The sequence below is a fragment of the Parasteatoda tepidariorum genome, chromosome 11, assembly GCF_982258835.1.
Source record: "Parasteatoda tepidariorum strain Cologne lab strain chromosome 11, Ptep-v5.0, whole genome shotgun sequence".
In the NCBI taxonomy this organism is placed as follows: domain Eukaryota; kingdom Metazoa; phylum Arthropoda; class Arachnida; order Araneae; family Theridiidae; genus Parasteatoda; species Parasteatoda tepidariorum.
The window spans coordinates 83,114,076-83,136,900 of record NC_141765.1 but is presented as its reverse complement, the minus strand read 5'-3'; the positions used below and the strand labels follow the sequence as shown (position 1 = coordinate 83,136,900).

Below are 22,825 nucleotides of genomic sequence, written 5' to 3'. Positions count from 1 at the left end.
ATTGCTAAAGTAATTTTTTAAATATTAAAGAGTTTGATTGCAGACGTTTTTTTTTATATTCAAGTAATTGTAGCAGCTCTATATATTACAATTTTCAACATTTTCCTAATTAGAATAGAATGCGCCAGTTGAAGATGAGGAAATTGTTCTGGTTACGAACTCAACCCAACAGTCATGAATAACAGTTTCAAAACACAATTATAAAATTTGCATAGTGTTCGCTAAAAAAATTACTTCATAAGACGGTAGAGTTTTATAAAAAATAGCATTTTTAGACACTTGTTACCCTGTTATTAATCCATCTGTTTTAGCATTACTATGATATAAAACCTAAATTTTTTATATGAGGGAGAAAATATTGGGTATATGCTTTATCACATAGGGTATAGTGACATTCTTATCAAATACTTCAATGGGCAAAATGCATATAGAAATCAATCCTTTTTTTTATGTTATGACTATTTAAATTATAAGTTGTCTCTTGATATTTAGCAATCTTGTTCTATTAAAATCATAAACAACAATCTGCAAAGTAAATTGAAGAAAAATAGAAGTAGATAAAAAAAGTGCAATTTACTGATTTCTGCTAAGGGTAATAATGATTTCATTGTCATAAAGTTTTAAATAAGATAACAAAGTTCAACAGATGGAGCTGCTAACTGAGATAAACTAAAAAACAGGCACAGCCAAAGGACAACAGGCAGTCATGATAACTGGAAATATTTCTGCCTGAATAATCAATCTGACATGCAGCTGAAAACATAAAAAAAACTATAAAAAAGCATTTTTTTATAATGTTTCTCAGTTAACAGCGCCATCTGATAACGAACTTTGCAACTAATTTAAAAACTTAGAATAATTTTTTTCTTTCCTAAGCAAAATGTAGTAAGCCATACAATTTTATCTCCTTCTGTTTTCCTTTAATTAATTTTTCATTTCGTCTGCCATTTTGTGATACCTGATAAATCAGATAGACTTCGACTGTTGAAACTATGCATAAAGGCAATAATTCATAAAGTTTTCTATAGTGGTTGTTAACACATGAAAAGTAAAATTATTTCTAATAAATACTGTCTGGGTATAACTTTTGCTATTTTAGAATGGATTGAAATAATGTTCAAAAGCTTGCAAGCAGTTTCAGAAAATACGCTTTGTTCAATGACAATGAAAAAATTTATATATTTTCCATAAGTGTAAATAATTTTTTTCCGATTTTCTGTTAAAAATTTTTATTTCAATGAAAAATGCATCCTCGTACTTATAAAAAATGGTCTTATATTGTAATGTTTAATAAAAAAAGGACATAAATTTAAAAAGGACATAAAAGCCTAATATTTAAATTTTATTTTTAAAATTATAATTGATTGCTATGATCGCTATGTAAAAATATGCAAAATGTGCAAAAGACTTTCAACGAACCCTATCCTGAATTTGAAGCATTTGAAGCAAATCACTGTTATAAAAGTTCGAATAAATAAATAAAACTCTTATCATAAACTGTACAAAAGAAACAAAAATCCAAATTTTTGGATTTTGCTAAATGTTTTTAATAATAACATTCAGGATAATTTTCCTTGACCAAAATCTTTTTGTAAACTGAAAAAATTAGTCAGAATAGAATTGTTTTCAATAATGTAATTTCGTTGTGGTTTACGTTAATTTTGATTCTGAAAATTTATTTTCATTCAAGTGACTTTCATTTTGTCCCAAAAAGTTCAAATTTCATAAAAAAAAAGGAATTCGTTTATTTTTCAAAATTCTTAGCATCCTATTTTCATGAAAAATAAAGCCTGGGTTTGGTGAAGTTTTAAAAAATTAATAATAAGTAAAATAGAAATGATCTATTTTGAAACACTCACACATTATTAACACTCAAGTTAAATAATAAGCATAGAACTCCCAAAAAGAATAATAATAATTACCTAAGAAGGCTGGTTTTAATACCTCACTTGAATGTTGTCTAACTCAATTCAACATTGTTTAAACAATATAATTTTAGTAAGATCTCAAATTCATTGCATATAAAAATATTGATCGCTTCTTTTGAATATGATCTTGCATAAGTAGCCTCTGATTTAAGTAAAATGACAAGCGCATAAATAAATTCTTACTTAATTTCGTCAATAACTTCCATTCTTTTGAAAAGAACACGAATTTCAAACATAAAGGTCAGCAAATTCTATTCACTTATTCTCCCAATATAGAAAGATTTTAAAATGTGTTGCTCTGATTTAAGGATTAGGCCATGTAATGTCATATTTATAGTTCTCAACTATCAACTTCTGTTCTTATTAAATTTTCCCGCACTATTTTCTTCCAGATTAAGAGCGTTTTATTCAATGTCTCCCTTCAATTAAGAAATATATATCAGGAGTTTCTGTTTATCCTCTTCGATCTTAGACGCACGTTCAACTGTTTATTCTTACACACCAAGAGCTCAGATTAAGGCATTAATGATACATTAATTCGTGTTTCCGGTAGTATTCTTCAATCGGCCTGCACAATAGAAAAGTTTCCTAGTCCCACCACCAATTTCATATAAAGTTCTCAAGAATATACCAAAAGAACACTAACTTTACCATCGCGTGTATATAAGACATGTACTGTCTTAAATTCAATGCCTAACAATCCTTAATCCGTAAAACTTGTTTCTAAATTTAATATAATGCATAAAATAGATGAATAATGGAACATGGGTTGTTTTTTTTTCTCCCAAAAGACTGCGTGACTTCCTAAAAGGTTCTTGTGTAAGTTTCTCGGTCTGATGAAGATGGCTCGTTGTCTTATTATCTTCCAAGTTAGTAATATCACTGAACACATCATCATCATATTATTGAATTGCTACTGTAAGTTGTATTTGAGATTTAATCTAGGCTTGTTAGTGAGGACAACGTGCATGTAACTAGCTTAAGAGGAGGAGGATAGAAATGTAGTTTCCACAAATGTATGAACTGAAGTAATTTTGAAGAACAGCAACGTGAAATCTACCTAAACTGAGACACCGTATCGAAGCTTTCTAAAATGAAACCTGTAGAAATTGACCACATGCTGAAAATTGCTTTAGCGATCAGTTTAGACAGATGGCTAACTAGTGCGCGATGAGTCATTATTCTTATAACTTTTTATTTTTACATATTACAAATGAAAATAAAGATTACTTTTTTTATCATAACTTTCAAATTTCGTTAAACAGGTAAACAAAAGACTGCGTGACTTCTTAAAGGTTCTTATGTAAGTTTCTCGATCTGATGAGGATGGCTCGTTGTCTTATTATCTCTCAAGTTAGTAATATCACTGAACACATCATCATCATATTATTGAATTGCTACTGTAAGTTGTATTTGAGATTTAATCTAGGCTTGTTAGTGAGGACAACGTGCATGTAACTAGCTTAAAAGGAGGCTGATAGAAATGTAATCTCCACAAATATATGAACTGAAATCAATTTGAAGACCAACAATCGAATCTTTCTAAAATGAAACCTGTAGAAATTGACCACTTCCTGAAGATTTCTTTGAGATCAGTTTAGACGGATGGTCTACTAGTGCGAGATGAGTCATTATTCTTATAACTTTTTAATTTTACATCTTAAGAATTAAAATAAAGATAGTTAAATAATTCTAACATGACCTTCAAATTTCATTAAACACCCCAACTACTTAAGAAATGAAATTAATAACCACAATGAATTACATTTTGTTATATGAATTTATTAATTATTAAATTATTATTATTGATGTTGTATACCCGTTATTTATTTTATATAGTTTTTAAAAATATCAGTTCTCTAGAAATAAGCAGTTTGAAAACATTATAGTTATTATTGCATTTTAAAATTTATTTTTTAATACTTATTAACCCTTTTGTTACAAAAAATCTGTTATTGATTTCTGGATGAAAAAAAAAATAAAAAAATAAAGGAATCAATAACATTTTTTAACGAATAGATAAACCCTTAATAGTTTTTCCTAGTGGATTAGTTTTCAATTCTAATACATTAAATCGGCGAAATTTTAATGCATGGTATTACCCTTTGATGGGACACCGGCGTCCCTTTTTATATATTTATTTCTTTGGACGCTCTAAATATTAGCAAAAATACATTTTGATATTTATTAATTACAAAAAACAGTCTAATAGTTACTAAGAAATCTGTTAGATTGTCGGAATTATATTTGTACGAAAATATAAAATCCAAAAAAAAAAAAGTAGTTTGAAAAAAAAAAATTTGGTTTAGTAATTGATTTTGTAAATGAAAAAAATTTCAATGATGAATAACTGTTTCTCTTAGATCTATGAATAGTTTGGAAGTGAAAGTGATCCATGTTACCTTTAATGCATAATAAGACAATTGGTCAACTTATAAAGGGCTTAAAATGACCTTTTAAAATCTTCCCAAACAAATGTAATTAATTTAAAAAGTCAACAAGCAAGATAGGCAGGTTTTATTATCTTTTATTGTATAAAATAAATTTAGTTCATGATACCTTAGACAGGTGGACAAAATACAAGGTCAACTTAACAGATTTCATGTTTGTATAAACTGCGTGTGTTTTGGAATGTGAAGTTTCATATTTACGTTAGAGAACCACAAGGCAGCTACTAAGACATATACGCTAGGTTCAACGTTGAGCGATAATATCGATACCACAAGCTATAACATCACTCAAATTTGCATTAATACGGTGTTAATTTAAAGTTTTTTACACAAGTTTAATCATAGTATCAGGTAATCAAGTTTAGAAAATGTGATAATATTATTCAACTTAACGTATTTAGGCTGCAAGAAATTTGAATGATTTTGTGGAATAATAAGGGGTAAAATTTACATCAGCGTACGTACAAAAAAATATTAATAAAATTATTAATTATGATTAACATTTAAAATGATAACATGATTAACAGCCGACCCAATTTTGAGTTTTCGACTAACAATATTACGACCACTTTAAGTCTACTAAACTCCGTAGCCTCGTAATTTTGAACCCAAACAAGAAGACAAGAGAACTTCTAGATCAAGTATTGGAAGATATTTGCCTTCGTGGGGGATTTTTTGATAGAAGTAACTCGCATATGCTTTACACGGAGAAAAAATCCACGAAAACTTAGCCTGACAGCTGGGGGATTCTAACCCATGATCCATCTACCACTGAGGAAATTTTACGTCAGCTCTGTGGTCGGTGCGAGCTCGTTGCGGAGTTCGTATCGGGGCACCTCATTGAGAGGTGTGCTCTCTATTCCTTGAACCATCACTGCTAAAAAAAAAAAGATTTAATGCAAATTTTGAAATGCATAAGTACATATACATTCAAAATGTATAGAGAAACAACGCGTTTCCAAGGAGACTGGTTCTTCGTCGCCAAAAGGCCAACGATGAAAAAAAAAAGCTAAATACATCTGATTTTTAAAAAGCAGCGTCTCAATACATGTTTTTAAGCAATCTATTTTAAAAATCACAAATAAATACTAGTATTAATTAATTGCCCTACAAAACTTAAAACAAGCTGTAAAAATGTATACATTTGAATGTTTTCCTTCTAGAAACCATATTATATGCAACTTTCAATCACTCTCTTTCTTGTATTTAATTAAAACAATATATTGAAATAGAATTCGAAGCTAAGAGGAAAGATGTATGCATTTTTTCACTTAAAAACAATCGAGTTATAAGCCGCAAATCAATAGAACAGTAGTCACGATGTTAGAAGGCACATTAAGATAAAGAGTAATTTATATCAAAAAGATAAGTACAAATTGCTGCGACGATAGTCTTAACAAGAGGTTAGAAATAAATGAAAAATTATCACAAAGAGATAAAAAAAAATGAATTGCTTGATAGCAGCACGGTTTTACAATGCTCATTATTACACATTGTGTGGTTAAAAGGCTACGATTGTTGAAGAATCGATTTTAAATGGGCAACGAGAGATTTTTTCGAAGAAAAATACATTCATCTACTGTCAGTGTTTCTGCAATCAATTTCTACCCGGATCGTGAAAAACCATTGTCTTGGGGAGGGGGCATAATCTAATTGCAGAAATCAATCAGATTTATTTCTCCAAAATGAGTTGAAAACCCCTAATATCGCATCTTGAAGCGTGTCTCACAATGTTTCTGTGAAATAAAATGAAATAAAAATTTCGAAACACACTATTACATTAAGTAACCATTAACTAGTCCAAATTTTAATCATATATATATATATATATATATATATATATATATATATATATATATATATATATATATATATATATATATATATATATATATATATATATATATATATGAGTTAAAAATGCAAAGAAAACAAGGGAAAAAATAAGAAAATTGATAAGTAAATTGTTTTAAAAAATATAATAAGTTAATAAAAAATATTAAAAAAAAACTTATTATTTTTCTTAATTTTCTTCTTTAGTCTCTTCTTAAAAAATGCAAGGTTTTTTTTTGATAATCCTCGTAGAAAATCAATTTTTTAAAGAGTGTTGATAAAAATCTGTTGCACATTTTGACTACCGTAAAATAACTGAAGTAAAATATATGCAAATTATTTCGTTACTATATCGGTAAAAAATATTAAAAAGTCACAAAAGGAAGTGAGCAAAATCAGATTAAAATGATTTTCTCAATGTATTTCTTTTCTAAATTATTCTTTTATAAACCCATGGATTCAGTTTGATGAAGAAAATCAAATGCAATCTAAATAAATGAATAAATATTATGATTTATTCATAATCATCTTTTTTGATCAAAAATTTTCTTTCCATATAAAAACTAATAATAATTATTATTTTTATGGATGCAACTTTTGAGCAAGTTTCCCAGTAATTTTGGTATCTGCTTGTCTTGCCTAATAAGCGGATACCTTTTTCCTGTTTAATATCTTAAAGAATAAAGTCAGAAAAGTATAATTTTTAAATTTACTAGGAATTGATCAGCAGCAAGCGCAACAATAGAATTTTAAAATTTGACCTTGAATAGTTCGAAATATTCGTGTCGAAATATTAAAAAAAAACGGAAATAGAAAAGAATGAAAGGAAACAATACCACTTTTAGTCATTATTTCACATTAAATTCGTCGAATTTCAGCGAATGAATCTTCTGAGTTTAGTCTTCTGAGGGCGTATACCGAAGGGTTAATTCAAATTTAAAATAAAATCTCTAAATTCAGTCTATATATAATTCAATTCTACTAGTATAAAAAGCACAATAACAGCAATGCTTATACAATGCAATTCATGTATAGTAAAACTTAAATTTTTCGAGATATCATTGCTTCATACAAAAAAAAATTTCATTTAAATTTAAATTAAAAAAATAAAGCAGGTATATTAAAAAAACAAACTACATTTTTTAAGAAAATTTTAGATTGCTTCATCATTAAGCCTGAAAGATAATATTTTATGGATTGTGTATATGACCAACCGGATTACTGTGGGAAATTAGTCATCTAAATTTTATTAATTATTAAAAATTCTATGAAGAAATATTAAAAATCGAAATATCAAAGCCTTTAGACTTCTTGCGATACTTAAATTTTCTAGTGGTTGTTTTTAGTTTTTTCTTCTTTTTATTTGACGAAAATCTTAAAAACGAATAAAAATGCCTATTGTCACATGGTGAACATGAAATCTATAAGGAATGGAAACTAGAATAATTATTGCTCATTTATAGCCCTTATAACTCAGTCATTCCATTTTTTTTTAAATTTAATAAGTAATAAATTTACTTAAATTACTTTCAATTTTTATCATAATTTAACGCTTGTATCAATGATTGAATTATCTAAAATAAAAAATTTTGCTTTCATAAACAGTTTTTTTCAAATTAAACATTTTATGACCATCTTGTTTAAAAAATTTATTTGTAGTTTCTTGATTAAACCATTTTTCGATCGTTACCAATCATGCACACATTTTCTCGCTCCTGAAAAAAAAGTTTTTCCTTTAATCTATCATCCGTTTTCTTTTAAGATCTTTAAACCTTTGATCTGCTTATTTCACTGAGACGTTTCAATTATAAGAGTATTAGCTGAGAGTATTATCTACAAAATATATTCAAATTTGTGTTTCTACAACTTTTTTTCCCTTTCTTTTATAGAAAAATTCCGATTTTTTTTTCAAATGGTATATATATATATGGTATATTCTTTTTAGCAAATAGTATATATATATATATTTATATATATATATATATATATATATATATATATATATATATATATATATATATATATATATATATATATATATATATATATATATATATATATATATATATATGCATAGATATAAAGTAATTCTTTGTTAATCATTTAAATAATCATTCGATTGTCCTACGCTTATGATAATTTTTTATCAACTAATTAAAATTGTCAGATAAATCCAACGATTATTGTTAAAAAGGTAAATTTAAACTAAAATATTCAATACACCAAAAAAATTTTGAAGCCACTCATCACATTTTTATTGGTGCTTTTAAAAGTAACACAATAAAGTAAATTTTACGTTAAAATATATGCTGAGAAGTAATTTCAGATTTAACGTTTTATAAACATTGTACTACGGTTTCTTCAAATGTGATTAAAAATTTTGAATTCTTAATATCTGCTCATAATAATAGTTTTTTTTCTATCAAAATTTTTCCTCTTTGAATAATAGGAATAAAGAGGAATATAAATAATGTGTAAAACGCTGATAACATTATAAATACTTCAAAAAATCTTTCTCGTTATTATATACCTTTTATGCAGCCATTTTTCGAATGCATGAAAAATTTATTGGCATGTACAACTATAATGAAAGAAAAAAATGCATTCGCAATGGAAAATATCTTAATAAATGCGAGAAAGCAATTTCAATTTTTTTATAAATTTTTGACAAATCCTCTGATTTTGTTTCATTAGAGTTTAGGGACTATAGTAATATTAGATCATAAGTATTTACTTTGAGTTAAATTTTGATCGAATCTATTTCATTTGATCGTATTAGCGTTAAAACGCAAATGCGAACAATATTCTAAATAAAATTGTACGGAAGCATAAATTTAGAAAGAAAGCTTAAAAATAACTAAAATTGTTAATTTAAAAAATAAACAACTAATTAAATGAATGTTTCCTACCATTGGCTTAAAAACTATCTGGTTTTATAACTATTAATCAAAGCGGAGAAATCTAAGTTTTACGTAAATAATAGACTCGGAAAACATTTTTATTCATGAAAGCGATCATGATAATTAAAAGCACAGCAAAAAAAAAAGTAGTGTAAAACTATTGAAAGAAAAATACAATAGCAATGATCATAAATTCAAAAAGGTGATAAAACTATTCAGATAAAAAACAAAGCCAGACAAAACAAAAGTATTATCATAATCTGCTATTGATAAAACCGTGATCTTAGAATCCTCGCCAGAGGTGCGAACAGCGTTATTAAGGTTAATGCAATGTTATTGATGGGCAGACCATACTCATTAATGAACTGCTGAAATGTTACTTCGTGAGGTAAAGGTCAATGGATAAGGGGTCTAAAGGTTACCACCCATCGTTGGTGGGCAAAGTAACTTCAATAAGTAGTAATGGCTCCCTCGAAGTTGGAACAAATTTTTCGAAATTGATTGCTGAAATCTTCTGCCTTCTGGACAGATAAAAGAAAAATGATAGTACATTAAAAGAGAAAGATTATAAAGTAATTCCTATCAATATAATTCAAGTAAATTTAGCGTAATGATACATCTCTTTCTCATCAATGTGTAGATTACCTACCAAATATTAAAGACGATATCTGCTTAGTATGTTAATTAAAATTTAGAGAAAATAGGTAAAAAGGTCAAAAGAAAAAGATGAACTTTAAAACTAATCTTACCTCCGTCTTCACGACTAATAAGGATGCATATTGGGACTTTTCAATGAAAAAAAAGTGCTTACCTGTCGGAGATCGGAAATAAATTTCCTCCACAATAAAATTGAAATTAAAAAAGATTTATACTATACTGTGCAAATTAATTTTCTTTTTCTAAGCAAATGGAGCTGCAAGCTTAATTTCCTTTGAACCATATTAATATTATAATGTAGAATTTTTCCATATGTGGAAACGTTTGACAGTATATTTCAGCATGACTTAATCTCTTTTTCATGACTCAGAAATAATCAAGAGATTAACGTTAAATCAAAATAATGTTACTTGATTTGCATAGAAATGCATCAAATATTAAATCTGATTGAGAATTTATACTTAAAAAAAAGCAGGATTCATAATGCTGCCAGTCTGGTTCTACAGTGATGAAATTAAGAATATGTGCATTAATTCACGCATACAATGTCAAAACATATTCAAGAGTACTGCTAAAGGTGGAGATACTGCATATTCATACACTGGAATTGTATGAGTTTGACCTAGAAAGGCTGAAAGCATTTGCTAAATTTGCATCAGTACAAAATATAAAGAAAAAAATTGTACGCAAAAACAATTCTTGCTTGATTTTTTATAACTAATATCTACATCTTATATAAACCTGCAAATGGTTTAAGCATTTGAACTTTTATTGAGGAACACAAAAATCGGTATGTTTTCTACGAAATCATAATTTGTACGCTTTCAGCGTACAAATTCCAGAAACGTAGTACCTAACATGGTTAGGATTTCTCTGGGTATCCACTTATTTCTGTGTTTGTATTTGCTTCTGCTTGGTTCTTATGAGAGAGAAAGAGCAAATAATATTAAGACTTCTGTTTAGTTAAGAATTAGGATTAAGGATTTTTCTTGGGAAAAGAATTAACGAATAAGCGATTATAGGAAAAATAATTCGTTTTGTTGGAACGTTTTTGCTACATTTCTTGACCCAGCGATTAAAAAGTATTATTAATTTTCATTGTTTTTCTTTTTTATAAGTTATCAATCCGATTGATTTTATAAAAAAAATGTTTTAGTTAGCTCTAATGGTTGTACTATAGCCCGATTCAAACCGGAGCTTTGACGTCAGTAAATAATTTTACCATTACCTTAGTGGTAGCACCTGAGTTTGCAAACATTTCTTCGTGTATCAGAACAATTATTTTTTTATAGTCAAAGCCATCAAAGAAAATATTTGTTACATATCTTTTTTCGAGAGTTATTTCAAACGCCCTTTTTTGGAATTTTAGATAGGAAAAAAAATCCATTTATTTTTAAAAATATGAAAGGATTTTCGTAGATGAAAAGAAAATATTACTAAAATGCATTTAATTATCAATTACTTTAACTAATATACTTATCTTAAATGACCTCTAGGAAAGGATATAAATTTCAAACCAGAATGTAATAAAATGTTAAATTTTTTATACTAAACTACACTATTATCTAGCCAATAGCAGAATTAAAATACAAATATTTTTATGAAATTGAATAGATTTAAAATTCCTTTTATAAATTTAGTTATTTCAATAAAATCTTCCAAAAATTAATTACCTTTAACTTTTTTCTCAAATGAGTTTAAACTATATCCAACTATAAAAAAATGCTTAACATGTTATATCTGCATGTTTATCGTCTCATAAACATTTGAATTATTCCTTACATCTGCGTAATCTAACAATATTTTTTAATTTTAACATTTTTGCCATATATTCTTCGGACATTTCATATGAAGTTAATTCCATTGATAATCTAATACAACTGCAATATTATTTATTCTTAAGCGTATTTAAACTTACTAATTATTCCTAAAAAGCATCTAAAATAAACTTTGAAAGCAGTATGCACAAATTGCATCAATTTTGCATTGACATAATCAGATCGAATTTTTATTTCAGTCAATGATATATTAATCAAAATATTATTTCTTAACCTTTCACCGAGCGTTATAAAAATATATCGAGTTTTAATGTAATTTGGAATAACAAAGCTAAAAGTGGAACGCAGTTTATTTATTTTTTCTTACTTATTTATTTTTCTAAAAGACAATCTATACAACTTGGCCTAAATAATTTCTAATAATACAAAAAATACTAGAACTTACTTGAACTCTGGCTTCAGTCAAGTCAACCCTCATAGCAAGTTCTTCTCTGAAATTAAGAATAAAATATGATTGGAATTCGTCAATAGAAAAGAAATATGTAATTACTACGTACCTAAAGAGTGTTTTGAAAAATTAATTTTTCATCGAATCAGGATTATTAATGATTGATAATAATAAGGCGTTACAATCAAACAGAAATATAGTGTGAAAAAAAAATGTATTGCATCCAATTTATATTTTAAATTAATTAATAATTTTCAGCTACTGAAACAAATAAAAAAAATTATTATTATTTCTCAAGTTAACAATAGACGATTGTATTCTTTTCGCAATTTTCAGTAGAGATAATAAGTTCTGACAAGGATATCAATGATTTGTATTTTTTAAAACAAATGATGACATAGATTTACTTTGATGAAATTTTATTTGAATAGATTTTATCTTGGTTAGTTTACGTATTAAAAAATGTTAAGCAATTGTAATTTTAAAAGAATTTTTATTTTAATTATTTTAGCGATTGAGAAATTGAAAATGGAAAAATGAAAAATGGAAAATTACAAGAAAAGTATATGTTAACGTACATGCACAATAAACAATTAAAAATTGAATTCTATTGCTTTTTTCCAAACTTTTAAACAATATTGATAAGAAGAACATTTTTTTTAGTTAATAATATATTGTTTGATATTAATGCAATCCAAATTCTGAACTTCATTAAAGATAAGTTTTATGAGAAATTATATTTATATAGCTTAAATTGAAGAATTATAATGTAAAGTAATGCTTACGTAAAAAAATATTTAGATTAAACTTAATTTCTTTAATCAACTTGTTTATAACTTATTTTTACTTAAATATATCAATCAAGTAATTTAGAAAAACCTTTTGAGCATTGTGCCATTTAAATATTTGAAAACAACAACCATTTTTTTAAACATAATGAAAAACTCAAATATATTATATCTATTCTAAATAATTTTTTAAAAGTTTACTAAATATATTGAGACTAGAACTATATTGATCTATATTTCTTAAATTCATTCAAGTAGAACTTTTTTAAATCCCGTATATGTACCAAATCTTTGAAGTTTTTTTTACGAAAAATGCGGGAAAATGATGTCAAATCAAAACCTTTATAAAGATGATTTACATGTTATGTGTCTTAAGAATAAAGAAATACTCCCGTTTAAAAAGAAATAAAAAATAAAAATAAATATATAAATAAAAAACGTAATAATAAATAAAATAAAGAAAATAGGTAGGATAAATAGACTTTTTTAAAAAAATAATCCTAGTTTCATTTATCTACTTGCTTTTAACAAAGAATACGACGCGTTTCGCATATTCACTACAAACATCGACAAAGCAAACTCATAAATTGTCATAAGCGTTTTAAGCATTATATTATAGAAAATAACTATTACCATGTTATGTCAAATTTAACAAAAGAACTCTTAAGTATCCAATTCTTTTATATTTATCATCGAAATGCCAGCTTTGCAATTTCTGTCATAAATAATTTACCCTATTAATCCAGCTGATTATAGTAAAATTTACATATAGTAAACTTATATAATATATTACTTTTATAGTATTTCTTTTTATTACTATATTACTTTTGTAGATAGTAAAATTTACATTAAAAAAACATAATTCTGGGACTAAAACCAAAATATTTAAACCATTCATGCTGTAATTTTTCCGTTCGTATAGTGACGGTTTGCTAGAAACTGGAAAATCGACAGTAAAAAATAAAATAAAAATGTATCAGTGATTTTATTCTCCTAATATTACGACGCTATTTATGAATTTAATTAATTGAACATGCTTTCAGTTTATCTGACAATTTTAATTTTCCGACACAACTCTGGTTACGAGGGTTTTGGATAATCAGAGTTTTACTGTAAATCATTTTAAAATCTGAACCGTTTTTTTTTTTTTTTTTTTTTTTTTTTTTTTTTTTTTTTTTTTTTTTTTAACGTGTGTTTAAGTTGTGAAACATTTAGACATAAAAAGCGCCTACATTCAAAATCATAAAATTCGCCTTTTCCTTTTCATAAAAGCAAATAAAAAAATTTAAATAAATTTAGCTATTGAACATAAAAACACACAAACAAATTTAAGCCTTATCTTTAATAAAAAAAAAAATTGCTCTGATTCATATTCTGTCTTCGAAAAATTGAAAATCTTGCACGTGATTGAAATATACCCTAAAGATCAGATACAAAGGGAAAAAAAAAAACTTTCTGAAATTTGCAAACCAAACCTTACAGCAATGACATTATGATGGGTTCGAGCAAATTGAGAATATTTTTGTTGCTTTTTAATTAAATAATGAATACTCCCGTGTTTGCTATTAGCCAGAAATTGCGCACTAAAAGATTTGGGAAGTTGTGGGGAGGAATTAATTCTCTATAGTCTTGAAAGGAGGTTAGCCATACCAAGTGATAGAAATTAATCAGCAAGGATGAAAATAACAGGTCATCTAATAACAGACTTCAGTCTAAAAGAAGGCGGTAGTCTGCTTTTTGACAGATTGGACAATTTTCTTTTTTTCAACTGCGGTAAATTGCCCAGTCATTTTTGATCGGTAGGATGTATTTTTACTTTTTTTTGCTTATTATTTGACTCGCAAACGAATATCGGGTTCAATAATAGAAAAAATGATAATATTTATTAATTCTATATTTCTTAATACGGGGTTTAGAAGCGATATTGAGAAGTAGCTATTATTTTTAATCAGATCTCTGAAAGAAAGTGTCTGCATCTGTAAAAATATATAATTTAAAATGATAAGAAAAATATTAATTTTTTCCAATAGTTAATATCGTAGAATTGTTTATCGGCTACTTTTCTTTGTTTCATTTTAGAAAATTACAAATGTAAATTCTTGGAATAAAATGTGAATTATTTTAAATAATTAGCTATCGAATGGAGAAAAAAATATTATACAAATTTTTAAACTAATCTTCTAAAGTTTATAATTTAAGTTATCAAAATTACTTTATACAAAAAATGTGTTAAATATTGAAAAAAAACTTAATTGGCGAGCTTAGACAAAGAATATGCCAAGTGCGTAAGAATCATTAGGAGAACACTATTTGGTTTAAGAAACATAAAAAACGTCAGCTGAAAGTATCGAACAGTAATTGTTTTGTCAAGTTTCAATGAGATAAACTGTTTTATTAAATTTTGTGTGCTGCTGCTTTATTTTCTAAAGCCTAAATTAATTGAACACGACGAATAAAATTCTGGTAAAAATACCGAATTAATGATATTTCTGGTAAAGAAACTATTCTGTTTAATAAAATTTCCTCTGCTTAATAAAATTATTCCGTTTAATAAAACCGAAGTATGCAGTATTTAAACCATTCGTGTGATAACTATCTGTTCATCTGGTAACTGTTTACCTGAAATTTCGGTTTAATAATTATAGTTCTTATTACCCCACAATTAGTGAAAAATACAAAACTGAGAGTTAATATAACTTGATAAATGTTTTTTTGTCATGCTCTAAGGTATCATGATAAAATTACCAAGTTTTACAACTTTTACCAAATTTTATCACTTATCATTTCATTTTGAAACCGGCGCTGAACAGCCAACATAATTCTAAGTTTACGATTATCATTTTTCAAATCAGTAGCCTTGTAGTTTTGAACCCAATCCAAAAGACAAGGGATCTGCTGGATCAAGTATTCATACAAACTAGCCTTCGTGGAGGACTTTTTAATGAAACTAACAGCTGCATGGAGAGGAAAACCGCGAAAACCTCCCTCGGTAAGATCGATGGCAAGGGGATTATAATCCATGACCCGTTCACCACCGTGGATATTTTACATCAGTACTGTGTTTGGGGCGAGCACGGAACCGAATTCGTATCAACCAGCCGAGCTGGGATTCGTACCTGGGCCACTTCATTGGGAGGCAAACGCTCTATCCCCTGAGCAACCGTGGCTTTATCACATATTATTAAATCATATTTTATTGTTAATTTTACCAAAGTGTTTCGGTAAAAATTACCGATCTTTAATTAATTAAATTAATTTTAATAGAATAGCATGAATCCTATAAAATTGTGATTATACGTTATTATATGTTTCCATGTTACTGCGAAATAGTTAGGCGCAATGAGCTATAAATTCAAATTGACTTCTTGTGAAGGAAGGAAAGTTACAGAATACCCATTTAATATCACTGATAATCAGTCACATATTGATTCTCACAGTTAAAAATGACTGAAACAACCACACCAAAGTTTATAAGGAATGCAAATGAAAATAAACCATGGAATAAATTTAGTACCTTACGTATTCAATGAAGTAAATTATATAACTAAAGAATATCTGTTCTGTAAGTAATTATATCAAACTAAACAAAGTGGATCTCGAATAAGTATGAGCAATTTTAAATCTAGTTCTTAGATTAAATGTTGAAGATTTGCACATTTTTTCATTCGTTTTAAGTTAAATTTATTAGCTAGTACTATCAGCATATCTAATAGGCAAGATTTGAGGGTCAAAGATAAATTCAAAATGTTTTTTAATCTAGCTTTGCCATTTGAGATGATATTCAGAGTTATGAAACTTTTTTAAACTTTCAAATAATACGATTTTCGGCAAATTATTTACGTAAATAATTGAAAACTTTGCTTTTAGTGAAAAATGCCCTCCTTAGTCAAAGTGTAAGTCAAATCTCATAAAAATAGCTAAATATAAATATGGTAACTTAGTTTTTAGTGTAATTCTAAAGTTTAACTTTGGTTGTTTTTTTTTAGGTATACCGTTTTTTAAAAATCAGCCACTTTTTAAAATGGAATGAATTTAGAGCAAATATGATTTTAATAATCATCGAGTAGTACTTATATTCTAACTCTATCATTTTTAGTTAAAATATTTAAGTAATATGGCATGAAAAGTATTTTGAATTGATTTTATAAGTTTAGAGAATTAAATTAGTTTAGTTCTAGTGTGAGAGTAAATTAGTTCCAGTGTAAAATTTGATCATCTTGTATGCTTTGCCAAATTTAAATGTTAAAAACTCTAATTAAAAAAATCAATCTAAATGGTACTTAAATGTTTGCAAACACTATTACAGACCATTATTAACTTTATTGTCATTATTTTAATCCAGTAACGAAACAAAGATAAATTATTTATCTTGATAATGCTTGCTTTCTTGGTATAATGATTGCTACGCATGTAAAGGAAACTTAGAAATTTCTAAAATTTTAAATGAAAGACTCAATAAAAATGTTTTTTTTTCTTTAGAAAATTTTAGCAAATTGGATAAATTTCCTTCTTACTCAACTCAAAACTCGGAATTTCTTAATTTTTCAGTTTTCTGTTGCTTTTATGCTAACAATGAAAATAATTAAATTTTCAGCTAAAATGTAACTCGATGGGTTTGTATTTAAAAAATCAGCTAATTTCAGCTTTTAGTTTAGCTAAACACTATAAAAATTATTCAAATATGATTTTAAATATAATCCATCATAAATTTTAACATACAACTCCGATCAAAAAGATCAATAAATTACTTCTTTATAATATGTGACTAATTAAAATTGAAAGAAAGTAATTCTAGAGAAAGACAATTGAAAAAGAACCACGTCTACAACTCACGAATCAGGAAAATATCACTTACACATTCACGTTCTCTAAGACAGTTTACTAAACTAATGTCAAAAGTTCAAATCAAGTGCTATTTCTCATCCCATTTCTACGTGTTTTTACCATTCACGTTGAGTTAAAAATTCTGAATCGCGGTGCGTCTACTTAAAAGCAGGAAACATATTTAAAAGAAGGTACTTTTTTGCTTAGTTTAAAAATTACGAGACGGTATCTCGATAAAAATGTCATCTTAGTATGAAATAAGGAACCAAGTTGAAGAACATATAAGTGAAAAATCTGAATGGAAAAATCGCGTGCGTTCGTCAGGGCAAAATGGGCCTGCCTCTTTGACACAAGTGGCCTACTCTCTGAACACTTGATGAGTGGGACTAGTAATTAGCTAGAAGGAATCGCTAGATCGGAACGCTACAACAAGGGGACGCGCAGTTTATTCCGAAATTTACTCTCAGGTTGCCACTGCAAACTTAAAATTTCATTTATAGCAATATACCGTATGCAAAAGAAAATAGCTTTCCATCTAACGATTTTAGTTCCACATAGTCTGAAATAATGTAAAAATTTGCCAACTTTAAAATTCAATATATATATAGATCATATGTATTATAAAAATAATATTGTACTTTTCGTATAATAATCTGGATAAAAGAGTTTTTAATTGTATGACAAAACTAATTGGTAATTTTAAACAGTTCTAGGAATGTAGTGAAAGTGGCAAAAAGCGATAGATAATTTTTGACAGCTCTCTTGCCTGAACAATTGAGACCACATTTTCCCGATTGCGGCTACCCCCATGCTTTGAAAGTGAAGAATTTAAATTTAGTGAAAAAAGGCTTGTTTATTCAGCGAAATCATATTTTTCGTCTGATTTCGTAACTTAAAACATCGTCTGCGCAAATATTTTAGAATATTTAAGGTTTGTCCCTTGAATCATTAACATTGCATAGTATTATTATTGCATCATTAAACATTGCATATTATTCAGAGAAAGTACGCTTTCGCGTCTAATTTAGTAACTTAAAACACCGTTTGCAAAAATATTTTAACATATTTAAGGTTAGTTTCTTGAATCATTAGCATTGCATCTTATTACATGAAAATCCAGTTATTAAATCAAAATTATCTAGGCATTCAATTTTTAATTTTCTGTACTGTGCGCTAAAAAAAATATATGGCATGAATATTAAAGTGTTAATTTATTGCATATTTTATCAAATAATAAATATACAATAATCTGGGATGAATAAAAATTCGGGTCATTATCTATTGAACAAAAAAATTTGTTTTCAACTTTTTTGTCACCTTCGTTCTTAATAACAAATCTTAATTGCATCACCCATTAGAGTAACAATACATATTTAAAAGTTGTTAAATATAGCAATGACGTTTTCACAAAATGCGAAAAATTGAACATAGAATTTTATAAAACATTTAAAGCTGCCAAATTATTCCATAATAAGGATGACACTTTACGTATAAACCGAACCTTTTAAACTTATACATTTTAAATTACTTGTATCCATTATAATTATACTGTTTTTACTAAAATGGACAGAAAATATATTTTTGATAAATGAGAATTTTTTAATAAGATTTAGCAGGTATTTTAAAAAATAAGAACTTAAATTAACAATAAATTAACTGTCTGAGAAAGAATTTGAGACACTGCGTTGTTGTGTAATATGAGTTTTTACAATTTTATTATGTGTTTTTTTATTTTAAGATACCTTTAACTCAGTCAAAAAGAAAAAAATCTGTTCCTTGTAATTTCTTTTTCTTCTAAAGATTAGTATTTTTTTGTTTATATTCATTTATATTAGTGCTAATTCATTATGTTTATTTATTTAACAAGACTGAAAGCTGTTTCATAACAATTTATTAAAAATTAAAAACGTAAGGTGTTGCAATACTGTCCTTTTGAATTATATAGAAATGATGTAAGCATTTGTAACACTATATAGTAATACAATTTTTCTATTTTAATAAATGATTAACATATTAATTTTTGATCAAAACAAAATTAAGTTCTAAAAAGTATCTTAACAAAACTAATACTAATTGTCTTATGAATCTTTAATGGAAATAATTTCGAGAAAGAAAAAAAAAGAATTAAGTTAAATGTATGAAAACAACAAGTTTACTTTTATGGCAAGTCAAGTAATTAAGATGGCATATAATTTAGCAATATATAACAGTTCCCTAACTGCCACGTGCTATTTCTCTTTTAAGAATAATATGCAACAAGCGATAGACATTACGCAGTCACCATGAGCAGAAGATCGACCCGGTAGCCATAGGTACAAGGTGATGGGCCCCTTTTTCCAATGCAACAGGGGTCCCCCTAATGATGGGACCTCCAATGCTGGGTGGTCTAAAGCATTTCTGTCATATCATGTTCGTCTGTGGTCTCCTGTCTTCAAATTCATCAAATAACGTCAGAAGAAGAAGAAGAAAAAGAAGACATTTTCCCCGAGAATTAGATGTTATTTTTTTTATCGGTAAAAGATCAAGTTCTTCTCCCTGCTTGCTATAAAGGTAATGATACGTGTGAGGACTGCCATTGAGTTGACGAATTGGGCAGTTTAAAAAATCACTTCTTACCTTTTTGTTTAAAGCTAGGATTTGATGGTATCGTACAAAAGGCAAAAGTATAGAGGTTTTGTTGTGTGAAAAAATAATTAGATTATTTTGAATTTCTATACTTCGTGAAATACTTTTAATCCCTCGTTGTGAGAAGACGCATTAAGAATTAAATAAATAATATAATAAAAAGAATTCCTATGCAGGTTAACAAAGACATAAATATTAGTGAAAGAGTATGTGTATACAGTAGTTTAGCAAATTTATAGCTAAACTTTTATAGATGAATCATGATGTAAAATACACTGACAACAAAATGTAAAATATATTAACATTATTTTTTTCATTCTCTTAGATTTTGGTACGAAATATTTTAATAAAACGATTTTATGAAGAAAAAAAAAACCGCAATTAGCAATGGAAACTTAGCATTTAAGGAACGTTGGTTTAACGTCAGAGTGAAAAAAAAACACTCCATGAGAAGTTATTTTCAATAAAAACATTCCGATGTAATATTAATTGTTCTTGAAAATAGTAACACCGCTCTCGATTATGCACATCATAGTTTTATAATTTTACTCTGTTAATAAGAAGTAGGTAAAGTTTATCAAAAAACTTCTTTTTTTTCTTTAAGAAGTTTGCCAATTTTAATGAAATTTACCTGGAAATTACCTGTTACTCAATAAGAAATTTGTATACTTCACAAATCAATTTTAAACTATCTGTAATTTCGAATGCTCGTATTGTCCTGATCTCCAGTTATATTTGAAAACACTGCTCTTAATAATTAATATTATTTTCTTCAAAATCATCTTTCCATTTTTGAATCTGCGATGTAAAAGTATTTATATTAACTTAAACATTTTAACTTTTTTAGGCTGGTACAACATTCTTACGTAGTATACCAGAATATCACGATTGCATTTAGGAAAACTTATCTTAATATACTAAAATTATTTATTTCTACATTATCTTTGAATGCATGATAGGAATTTAATAAATAAATTTTTCCGCATGAAAATTTAAAATTGTTTTTAAAAAAATCATAAGCACAGGATTAAAATTCTCAAAGAAAGATGATGATTTCAAAATGATATACCTTGTGAAAACATCAGGATAATGAGTCCGTGCAAAAGCTCTTTCCAATTCATCAAGTTGATTACTGGTAAAAGTTGTCCTGTATCTACGTATCTTCCTCTTTGGAAAATCATCTCCTTCCATCAAAGATTCTGCAGAAGCTGATCCTTTGTTGTTCTCACCATCATCATCAGCCACACTGATATTTTCATCACCACTGTCCACCTCATCATTACCACCGGTCACTGACAAGTCCTCTGCCACAGCATCTTGTTGGCATGGTTTCATTTGTTCTGGACTTGAAGCTGGTCTAGGGGATTTATCCCCTACAAGGTGCACAACAGATAGTTTGTGATGATGATGAATTGGTTTTCGATGATGAGGCTGTTGATCCTTTTGGTGGGCTTCCATGAGGTTAAGGGTGCGGGCGGCTTCGCTAATGCACTCCTGACGTTCGATCTTATCTGATATGCCCATAGTATTTTTAAAAGTGTTGGAGTGGTGGTCGGTCAAATCCGGCACGATGCCACCTTCCGTGGTCTGGATTGGACCTCCGAGAACGGACAACGTGGAACGCAAATGAGCTGGACGGGGTACTGAAATAAAACAAAAAAACTAAAATTAAAATTTGTTACTAATATTAGTATTTGTATAAGTATATCTTCTAATATGCTAATTAGTGAACGCAACCACAGTGTTAGAAATTTCTCGAAAAAAATGGTTAAATAACAATTTATTGAATGGTTATTTTACCATATTTAATCAAAACAGTCAAGTAACCATAAATAAAATAGTAAACAAACTGTTAAGTTTGAGAAAAACTGTTTATTAACTGCTTTCACCTAATGCGGTTAAGCAACCAGAATTTTATCGCGCCAACTAGAACTACCTAATGAAGTTACTCTTGCAACTGCGTACATATCATAGCCGAGCTTGCTTATCTGTCAGTCTCATGACCGGCAGAACTGGAGTTCGAGTCCTAGTGTTGCACCACAATATTTCCTCCATTCCTTTCAACACATGAAGAATTTCCAGTGTTTACACTCCCCAACGCCCATTACCTTGCGAAAAGCCGAGCTCCTATGTTTAGTTAAATAATTAATTATTTTTTAAGTTTTTGAAAAATGCTAGGTGTAAATGGCTAATAAACCGTATAGTTTTGTATTCATGGTCTTATAACCATACTTTTTGTAAATGGTTTCAAAACCATTAGGGAAAAAAAATTTCTTTAACGTAAACTTTACGGTTAATCATAAAGTTTACAGTAAAGAACAGCTAAAGACAGCTGCCAGTTATTTTACCATAAATTTAGAATGGAATTTATTCACCACACTAAGTAAAAGTAAAAGGGATGGAGATTATTTTTTTTTAATCTATTTATTTACTTCCGGACAAGAACAGAAAGGTTTAAATTGTTTTCTGTCTGTTATCGGAATGAAATATCGATTAACATGAATAAGTTGAACCTTATTTGAAAAAGCAAATATCCTTGCATACATTTTAAAGTTTATTTCTTTAAAAAAAAATCGCTTCAGGGGAACGCGAAA

At 27.6% G+C, this 22,825-nt stretch overlaps 1 protein-coding gene across 2 annotated transcripts in view; it reads right to left on the bottom strand.

The window, feature by feature from the left end:
- The window catches only part of LOC107448374 (uncharacterized), a 188,723-nt gene that overhangs the window by 38,678 nt on the left and 127,220 nt on the right, over nucleotides 1–22,825 (bottom strand). For both annotated transcript variants that reach the window (XM_043045785.3, XM_016063543.4), the window contains exons 2-3: nucleotides 21,301–21,874; nucleotides 11,992–12,037 (exon numbers count right to left, since the gene is read on the bottom strand). In XM_043045785.3, the coding sequence (XP_042901719.1) occupies nucleotides 11,992–12,037; nucleotides 21,301–21,874 (620 nt within the window). The remainder of the gene's footprint in view (nucleotides 1–11,991; nucleotides 12,038–21,300; nucleotides 21,875–22,825) is intronic.